Source organism: Centroberyx gerrardi, chromosome 3, assembly GCF_048128805.1.
Source record: "Centroberyx gerrardi isolate f3 chromosome 3, fCenGer3.hap1.cur.20231027, whole genome shotgun sequence".
NCBI classification, from domain to species: Eukaryota; Metazoa; Chordata; class Actinopteri; order Beryciformes; family Berycidae; genus Centroberyx; species Centroberyx gerrardi.
The window spans coordinates 24,498,711-24,509,372 of NC_135999.1; the positions used below are offsets into that span (position 1 = coordinate 24,498,711).

At 42.9% G+C, this 10,662-nt stretch overlaps 1 protein-coding gene across 1 annotated transcript in view; it reads left to right on the forward strand.

Moving 5' to 3' along the window:
- The window catches only part of LOC139928509 (cilia- and flagella-associated protein 58), a 55,898-nt gene extending 45,820 nt beyond the window's left edge, over window positions 1–10,078 (forward strand). The window contains 1 exon segment of the mRNA XM_078290013.1: window positions 9,814–10,078. Coding sequence (XP_078146139.1) covers window positions 9,814–10,078 — 265 coding nt within the window.
- Window positions 10,079–10,662: the final 584 nt, after the last annotated feature.

Here is a 10,662-nt window from a genome sequence, read left to right on the forward strand (position 1 = left end):
ACATCCCCGGTCATATTGTGCACATATTTAACAATATATGCCAAAAAAAATACCAGAAATCAATTTCTTTGTATTCTTATATCAAAATCCAATCATGTTTTCTTCCTGTAAAACAAAATATGCCGTGTGCTTACGTAAGCATGAACCAACCGATTTCAACCAATAATATGATGACATCCACCCATCAATCATTCTTCAACCTCTAGTTAGCCACACCGGTCATATAAAACCGCACTTCACTGTTTCTGGGTCGTATAGCTGACAGAGCAATATGGAGAGAGATAGGAAGAGATGTGTGTTTGGATATCAGTGGGCAAAAACTTTGTTTTCATTTCCAAAACAATGTCGCTGAGGTCTAATCATTCATCTCTACCTTGTCCTCCTCCTGATCTAACAACAGGTGAGGGAGGTGTGTGTGGAGCCAACAGTCCTCTGTAGCTCCGTTTCTCTCTGTAGCTTCGTATCGCGCTAAACTCTAAGCCCCGCCCACTGTTTAGCGGTCCAATCAAATGTGAAGGATTTGATTTAAATCCCTCTTGTCACTGTACACCACTCAAATATTCCGTTTCACTGGGAAATACGTCACAGTACAGAAGCTAAAGACGCTCTAACTTCCGTTTCAGTGGGACTTTAAGGATTATATTTCTCCTTTTGTTGTTTTGGAGTCTTTGAGCTCTGTCTACAGTTCCCCTAGTGCATCACATTGGTTCCACTGGGGGACAGGTAAAATAAATCGAGTGAACTTAGGTAAATGATTGACAGACATTGGGCGCAATGGGGAACATTTTGGAAAAATTATATCTCAGAAGCAGGATAGACAAGGGAAACTAAACTAAAAATTTCTGTTTGAGAATTGCGCTTTTGATAGCAATAAACCCATTCATTATTTATGGATTGATTTCTCCTTTAAAGGGGATTTCTGATTGAAGTTGACTGCTGTCTTTTGGTTTTCCGTAAACCAAATATGTACTGACAGTACGATATATTTGTGATATAACCTTATGATGTTGCTCCTCCTAGATATTTTCTTTTCCACCAGCCAAAAGTGGGCTGACATTATAGTGGCCTGCAGTGTGTGAAGTGGCTTACATTCATAGACCCCTCTTTTTTCTCACTTTGACTCTGGGTAGCGTTTATAGCACGATGATCCAGAGCTTCATATTCACTCCATCACCTCCCCCTCATCTCTCTGTCTCTTGCTGTAACTCCCCCTTTGTTTCCCTCGTTTTCTACCTCCCAGGGTTCCTGACTGATTGACAGTTTTCTCCCTCACCCTCCTTTTTTCATCTGTTTCCTGCCCTCAGCTCTCCCGCCTCATCACATCCTCCATTACCCCTCCTGTCTCGTCTCTTTTCCCTCATGCTTGGGCTTTGGATTGGTGGTGGTGACAGTGGCCGAACGTTGGGGATAGCACCGGAGGTGTGTGTGTGTGTGTTGGTGGTGGAGTGTGTGTGTGTGTGTGTGTGTGTGTGTGTGTGTGTTTGTTAAAGTTGAATACCATTTATTTTACAACAGCCTTTAATAGAGTTCAGGAATCGAGTCCAAGAATAATGCAGTGTTCGACACTAGAAGTGGAGGACTCATCAGGGTTGAATGGCAGAGGGATTGAGGAATTAAGACCTTGGGGCCACCGCCAATGTACTGTAGATCAAAGCCTTATCTCTTTTGAGCAAATTGTCTGGAAGGAATTACGGCACGTAGCTCTCTTCCAGCGAAAGTCACTCACACCTCTGCTAAATCAGCCATGCAGTTCAGATGGAGACCTTTAACATTATGATGGCTACTATATCTGAATGCCAATGCACAGATCAAAAAGCACAATCTCATCCAGAAACTTGGAAAAAGTTCTTGGACTCTTGATTGGGATTTAACTTTTTGAAGACCTGTCAAATTATATGCAATTAGAAACACAAGTTAGGTTGGTTTTGTCTTTCTTTTCCTCCTTTAACTCTGTGGGCTTGTCAGTAATAAGCTTCCAGCACTTTCTACATCTATTGATTGTTGGCAAGAGGAGATAGCCAGTGGGTAACCTCTTATCTCAATGGTCTATGCTTTTTCAAATCCTACTCTCTCTTCCTTCAAATGAAGGTCATCCATTTTCAGGGCTCACATGTGTCAAGCCAGGGCTTTGTACTGGTCAGCAGAAAATCAATGGCAATTAAGAATATTCAAACAGCATTTGTTGACACAGGAAGGTACCTGTAATAAGACGTATTTAGGTATTGACATAGTGTGTCCATGAAATCCTCACTGATTAGACCATGAAATTGAATCATTTAATGATACTGCAACTCTGCTTATCTTGATAAGGGGAGCAAATTGACATTTTAAACTACATCAGCCATGAAAATCAACTATGTATCAAGACTGCATCTTGCTCCTTGATGGAACATGTACCCTCAGCATCAAAAACATTTAAGCCCCTGGTTTTCAGAAGATATGAAAAATATAAAGAAACTTGAAGGAAAATAAATTACTTTGACTACTGAGACAGCTCTTGTAATACATTTTGTCATGAAAATAATATTTTTGTTCTTTACTTTCCTCCCAAAAAAATTGAAGGTGGATTTGTTTCCACCTCACTGGTTCTTTGTGTGTGTGCGTGTGTTTGTGTGTGTGTGTGTGTGTGTGTGTGTGTGCGTGTGTGTGATAGTTCTGTGGTTCTAATGATGTGCGATGAGCGATCACAGCTTGACGCCTTCCCTTGTAAAGAAGGTGAGACAGGAGGTGTCGGTAGAAGGCTGACAAGTTTGCAATAAATTGTATGCAAATGAGGCTATGGGTTATTGCATCTGCTGGTGTGAGTGTGCGCGTGTGTGCGTGTGTGTATGTGATACTGTTTCTGTGGTCATGTTTATGAGCCCGTCATGCAAACACGGCTGTAATAAGAGTTGATCAAGCATGACGTACACACTGTGGCGCCGCTGCATGGCTGCCCCATCTATCTGTCTAACCCCCTGCCCAGACCCTCCAGACATCTCTGTCAGCTGGGAAAGAGGGATGCCCACCATGTCTGTCCCCTCTAACACACACACACACACACACACACACACACACACACACACACACGGAAATACAATGTAATATAAGCATACATCACAGACACAAAGACACACATTCACATGCAATCAGGTGAGGGGCGCACTACCTACAGTGCAAAAGAGTGTTGACAAGCTTAAATCTGGGCCCGCTTTATTCCAAACAAGAAGGAAAAGAGTGAGACAGGAAGAAATGGAGCATATAAGGGCGGGAGATAGATTGCCTCAGTAGAAACTGAGAGAAAGGCTCAGAGAGAGAGAAAGAGAAAGCACACAGAATAGGGGATACTGAGAGGACCTGGGCAGCAGATATATTACACCTTACTCAACCAATTTGAGCTGGTTTATGTCTCACATTTGCACTTTTTTTTTTTTTTTGAGTGGGTGGGGGGTGGGGTTATGTAGTGGCCCAATTCAGCGCCACATTACAGTACAGTCGTATTTTATCTGCCGCTCTCTAACGCACTACGTAATTAGAGCTTAACAGGGTTTTAATGTGACATTGGTCGTCCAGATAGCTTGCAGATGAGCCCGTTGATCCTCTACTAAGGTGCGTGTCCTTGGATAAGGAAGATTGAGGGGGTAAAAAAAAAAAAGGCAGGGATCATTGCACAGACAGGATTACCGTGTGGAAAGGGAGTCCTTTTCATCTGGAAAATGAAAAGTTATAGGATTCTCAGCTCCTTGCCTGTGTGCTCTGGAGGGGGAGGAGGGGTTCTTTCATTCCACTGATGTACATCCGTCCATCCATCTGGCTATCGTTCATTCAACAGTTTGTATAGCCAACCCGAATCCCTCAAACCTTCATGTACGTATTTGTGTCTCTATAGAGTTTGTGTGTGTATATTTGTCTATGCGCTTTTGTCTTATGCGCTATCGAGCAGCAGATCCTCTGCTGTTGGGGTGCTAGGGAGTGACGGTTCTCACTCCTATCTATCAGGCAGGTAATTAATTAGGATAGATCGATTTAGGGCCTCTCCGATAATGATCTCTCCTGGACATCTCACTTATTTATCAGCGGGAGGACAGACAGGGGTGTTAACGTGGGGAAAATGTTGATAGTCTCTAGCCTCGACAATGAGATACATTGTTGAACATGATTATGCAAACGCATGCAATTGCACACGTGTACACACACCCCAAAACCAATCAAGACACTCAAGCACATTTACACACAGACCAAAACCAATCAAGACACATACACACACACACACAACCATACTTTGTCTCTGTGCCTGAATGAAAAGGCAACTCTTCTTTTATATCCCTCAGGTGCTTTTGCCCAGTAAATACCTCCGAACAAAGCGCCTTTGCGAGCAGCCAACCCCAATTACAATCATGAGACACATTTGTCATATAAACATTGTGCACCATGAAATTTACTGGATCAGCAAGAAGCTCCCTTTTATTTATAGCACAGGACAAACACAGCAGCCTTGACATATGGTTTAGTATGGAAGAAATGTGAAGAAAGTTCAAGGTTCAATACTCAAATTTTGAGTGTTTTCCAAACACATATGGGACCTTCTTATAGTCTGAGCGGGAATTATTTAATCGTATTGCTTCCCCTTTCCCCCATGTGAGCATGCACCTGCACTTGTGAGACCTTTATAACACAGAGGGACCTTACAATAGCAGGTACTTTTACAGCCTGGCAGCAGCAAGCAGTGACAGCTCTTATATAGGTGAGATGAGTGGCAGCCAGCCCTCCCCTCTGCCACTGGATTGGATTGGATCGGTGCCCTGTGTTTGACAAGCTTTGGCACCTAACTCTCTGTGCAGTGGCACCGCTGCTACTTGGCAGGCTGGCACAGAGTGGCATTAGGCTTGTGCTGCAGCTCTCTCTCAGTCTTTTGGTCTTTCTGACTCTCTCACTTTCTCTCCCTCTCTCTCCCCTCTCCGTTTCTATTTCTGAACTTCCAACATTGCAGGCAGGGTGGGGTGGGAGTGTTTAGGCACTGGCACTAGGGTCACAAACGGATGGCTCAGGCTTTGGCGCATAGCGGTGTAGTCTAAACAAACAGGACAGTTGCCCTGTGCCAGTTTCTTCCAATCCACTCCTCACTTCCAGTCTACAGTGGCTTGTAGTCCTCTTTGCTTGTCATCTGTGTAGTGTTGCAGCCCTTGACTGTAGAATTGCCAACCAGTCAGTCAGTCAGTCAGCCAGTCAGTTCGTCAGTGACTGAGTCAGTCAGTCAGCTGGTTGTCACATTTTTTCCCCCTGGGATGAATGACAGAAGGCCTTTGCCTGCCATGTGCCAGGTGCTGTCATCACAAACCAATACTAATGACTCATGGACGTGGTGGAAGTGTGTGACATCGAGGTATCCTCCCGCACAGTCATGTAGCCCTGTTTCCACATCAATCTCCCCTGACAGAACATTGTCTGATAGAACATTTTATCTGAGCTTGAACACAGGCTGCAGGAGGTTCAGTACATTTTGAGATATTAATGAATAGTCAGTAAACGGCCATTATTCCTTTTTCTCTGCTGTTGGAATATAAGCCATTATCACAGCACACAGCAAAACAGCTGCAGTTTGACATAATGATTTATGAGCCATGACTTTATTGTCAGTTGTAAAGCCTGTGCCTTATATGTCATTGCTAAACCGTGATTTTAAAAGGGGTTCAGAGGGTTCCTCTGTAAACATAGTGAGCAGAGCCAGCAGATTGTCACACGCCATTTATCATTTGCTTAATTGGAGTAAAGCAATGAAACTCTTGTTTGCTAATCAAAGGCATGATCTTTGTCGATTACGTTAGCGCATTTTATTGAGATAATTAAATACGCCAACCTTCTGTACAGTGTTATTCATGTAAACCCTAAGGAATAAACAATTAGCTTAATCTCATTTACCATGTCCTCATTTCCCTATTTAGCATGTATGATGTTTTCAAAAGAAAATGACTCCACATAAATCTTCAACCAGCAACAACAGTAACTGTAAAACAGGTAATCTGTGTGTAGAGTTACCGCTTGTACCACTACTTAGAGGGATGCTAGTGTGGCTGACTGGCACTGGAAAAACTTCAAAAAAAGATGTCGGTGTGCTGAAGAAGGGAGTCATGAGGCAGAGGTATAGTGCAAAGGAGGTTGTGGTTTTATTAACCAATAATGATAAGCAAAAATCAGGAAACATAAAGATGCAGCACCGGGATGCTATAAATAACAACTTAAATCATACAATACTTCCACAGCCTCACAGCAAGCTGTTTCTCTCTCTCTACCAAGGTCAGAATGACCAGCTTATATACCTTCTCAGCCCTACCTTGATTGGACTGAACTATTAGCACAGGTAAACACAGGATAGGCTATACAATAGGAGGTATTATAAATGTTCTTAAGACATAAATAAAAATAAGATTTCAAACATTATATAGGTTGACTATCTAAATAAAGCAATAAACAGTCACCATTCTATTTAGGCAATTTAACTTCCACATTACACTTTAGCCAGGGTAACTCCCTCCCCCATTGACTTGGTATGGCCCAGGCCACACCTTAAATACAGGGATGCAGCCATGCGCTCTCCTTTGTACTCTAACCAGCCCAAGGAACAGGTAAGACTCTGCACAGGTAAGGTGACATGTTAGATTAGAATGCAGTAATTTGGGGGAAATAGGGTCAGGCGAAAAGGTAGGGGAGAAGCTTTTTCACACTGTGAAAATCCAATCAATTTTAGTTTTCTTTTTTTGTCAAATTAACTAAGGAAGTCATTAAATCATACTTTAAGTAATTTTTACTGGTACATGAAATGTGTGTTTCAAAGGTGCACACACCATGTGTCCCCACCTAAGTTTGAGATGGGGTTGCGGGGGGGGGGGGTTAGTTCTCTGAGGGGTTAGTATGGAGGAATTCCACTTTGTAGAACCTGGGAAATGTAATTACTGCCCAGTTTCCTTGTTTGTCAGAAGGCATTAGCCGAGAGATGACATTTATGCTATAAGTGACGTAAGTGGGGCCTGATCAAAGGATTGATCGACAGATGCCTGGACCCAGATCTAACATATGGTCATATATTTGGTGCATAATATTAATCTTTTTTTTGCGCCAAGTCTGCTTGTTTATGTTGCAGCAACAAATCTGTCTGACAGTCACCAAATTATCTTCATCGGCTCTTTGAGGAATCAAAGTGGATGTTGTTTGAAGGCTTTGCCAGATTTCACAGGGGAGACGGAGAGCGGGGGGCGAGAGGTCACGTTTGGAAAGCCTTACAGAATTAACCACGAGAGTTTCCTGTCTCTGTGGAGAGCAGTTGAAAGAGCTGTCTCTGCCAGTACCAGCTGCTCTGTTTGTGAGTGTGTGTTCCCTTGTAGGTGTTTGTATTGTGTATGCAGGATTGTGTTTGTGTATGCAGAATTGTGTGTGGGTGCTTCACAGGTGTTTGCATGAATGGGTTGTGCACACACACAGTTTTATGTGCGTGCGTGCATGCCTGCTTGCGTGCATTTCCATAGGGTTCTGGAAAGTGTACTGTATACCCATACATATGTGCTTTTCCCCACCTGATTTTCAGGAGCTGTGTCTCCCCAGCGAGCAAACCACAAACCAATAAAGCCAACAGCAAGCAGCTCCCATACACAAATTTCCTCCCCATCTCTTCACCTACTCTAGGAGGAATCATTGTGAATTTTACACCATTTATTTGATGCCATTTAAGAAAGAGAGGAATTGAGCAACTAATGTTTGAGGTTTCTCAAGTCAGATTCTTAAGACGAGACTTTCCACAGATTTCATAGAGATACCTGATCATAATTCCTCCCAGGTCTGCTGTCCTGTGCGGCAGAAGTTACATAAATGCCATCTATCATAATGAATGGTTGCATTTCAGAAAACAGATCTCGATAAGTGCTACCGCCACCCCCCATAACATGCAAGCTCACATTGTCTTTTTTCGTAGGGGCAAAAATAGCATCCGTGAGATAAAGTTAAAGGGAAACCCTGCACAATTCTCTGGACTTAGCTAAGCACTTTGATATGATCATTCCGCACATAATAAGTCTAATTGCAGGATGATTTGAGAGAAATGATTAGCGTGTGGAACTCAGATTGTCTTAATTAACAGAGTCAAGTCATAAAGATTGAAAATTGTAGATAAGAATAGGTGTTTCCCCAGTGTGCTCTCTGTCATTGAAGTCCGTCACGTGTTTGTGTTACCACCAAGAGGTTTTTATCATCAAATTGAATCCTGCAGTACTGTATGTCTGTAATCACTGTGTCCATCTTACAATGTGCTTCTATTTTACTCAAAAATTATGTGCCGTTGTAGCTGTTTTCATTAAATTAGCTGGATTTATCATTGTAAAGAATTTATTGAATAATCTGCAAAACTTTGACTGGATTTGCTAATAGATTAAACACTTTATCATCTTTATTCAAAAGAAAAAAAAATTACCCTGCTCACTTATGATAAATTTGGTTTTTGCAAGTTGCTCATTGTGCTATATGACATACAGTCATCTCAGCAATTTTAGAAGGGCCATATTACTGAGATTGTAAAAATTTGAATTAGTTTGTTTCAAGAAAGACGGATACATATAAAATATGTATAAAATATTATTCATTGTATGTATCGAATGAAAATTCTATTTTAAAAATCCAATCATTTCAGATTATCACCAGTTGACACAACTTGGACTCGGTCTTGATTGTCACTCCTTCCTAAATAACTGTTTAAATCCTTCCAATCAGCTAGTTTACAGCATTTTTGATTGACACTCCCTGTGGAATGCCACTAGCCAGCAGGGTTACATTGTTAAAATTGCGGGGGACTTCTGCAGGATCTTCTGCAGACTTATTTTAAACAAAAAACGAAGCCCATCATTCTCATCCCAAAACTTAATACATTTGAAAACAAATTCATAAAAAATAAATAATATGGAACAATTACTGTGCCACACTAATGTTTTGCCAATAATTAATTAGTGAGTTTTTATGCTTTCCCTCTTGGGTTAAAATGTTTTGTAAACAAACACTATCCCACAAGTGTTGAGATAATCAAATTACCTTAGGGGCATTTTGTATGTCTAATGTAACCCCTCTTTATCATTGTTTACTTCTGAATTAAGCAACTATGACACATCTCCATATCTTATATTCATAAGCATAGATCCCATTGTCTGACACTATTATGCTGCTGTTTGTGTAAACTGCAAAAAGTACAGTACAAAGATACAATGACATCAGAGAAGAGAATAAAACTCAATGCAGAGCGACACAAACAATTAACGTTCAAAAATGACTTAAGGGGCGATCATGGCGAGAAGCGTCGCTAGAAACGTGTCGCCACCAAAACCATTGTTTTCCTATGGTACGGAGCGCCTGCTGCGTGCCCCTCTCCTGCGACGCGCGTCGTGTTTTTCTGGCGGTTTTTAGGCACGCATAAAAGTTAAAATATTTTCAACTTTTCAGCGCAAGGCGCAGAGTTGCACTGCTCATCAATGTCACACTTGGGCCAGGCAGCCAATCAAATCAAGTAGAAGGCAGGCTTTCCTTCCAGTTTTGATGCTGTTTGATGTGTGCTGTTTGACAGTGAAGCACTGGCTTCACACAGATGAAAAGCTGATATTAGCGGTCTTTAACCCGGTCGCACATGCAGCCCTGCTCCACAGGTGCACAAAGCTGTTTTGCCCGACGTGGTCTGCCTAGGCGTTTTTGAAGCGGATGTGTCTGTAGCGATGTTTCTTGGTGTGATTGCCCCCTTATAGGGGTTTAAACCACTCAGACTTGGCCTGGCTGTGCCCTCCATCCATCCATCCATCCAATTTCTAGCTGCTTATCCGCGTCGCAGTGGCCACAGGGTGAGCAGAGCAGCTCCAGCAAGAGCCTTTTGCCCAGCAACTTACTTCAGTTCCTCCTGCAGGATCCCCACGCGCTCCCAGGCCAGCTGGGCGATGTGGTCCCTCCAGCGTGTCCTGGGTCTATCCTGAGGTCTCCTCCCAGTGGTCATCCGTACCAGGTGCCCGAACCACCTCTGCTGGCTCCTTTCAATGTGGAGGAGCAGCGGCTCGTTACCAAGGTCCTCTCAGATCGCTGAACTCCTCACCCTATCACACAGACTGAGGCCAGCCCTCAGCGGAGGAACCTCATCTCGGCCGCTTGTATCCGCAATCTCATTCTTTTGGACTACTCAAAGCTTGTGACCATAGGTGAGGTTCGGAACAAAGCTCGACCGGTAAATCGAGAGCTTTGCTTTGTGCCTCAGCTCTCCTCCACCACGGTCCCTTCATCTGACAGTGTCACAGTACATTAACTGACTAAATGCCATGTAGAAAGTCTGTAGCAGCAACATAAAGTTAACTCTACATTAAAGCTCAGAAGTATTTTTTATTTATGATACCTGTGATGTTCACTTCTTACACAGGGTATGGTAATTCCCATCATACCCCTGTGTCAGCTCCCTAGCTGCTACCTCTTCTGCCCCTCCCTTGGAGCCTATTTGGGGAAGATAGCTCATTACAAAGTGTGATTCTTCCTCCTCAGAGGAACTGCAGTCGCCTGTCGGCACAAAGGAATTGCCTGCCTGCTCCCAATCCAGAGATCAAGAGAGTGAGGAGAAGAGATTGTCCTCAACCATCCTAGAGATGACAAGCACGGACTGTGGTGAGAGCCTACTATTGA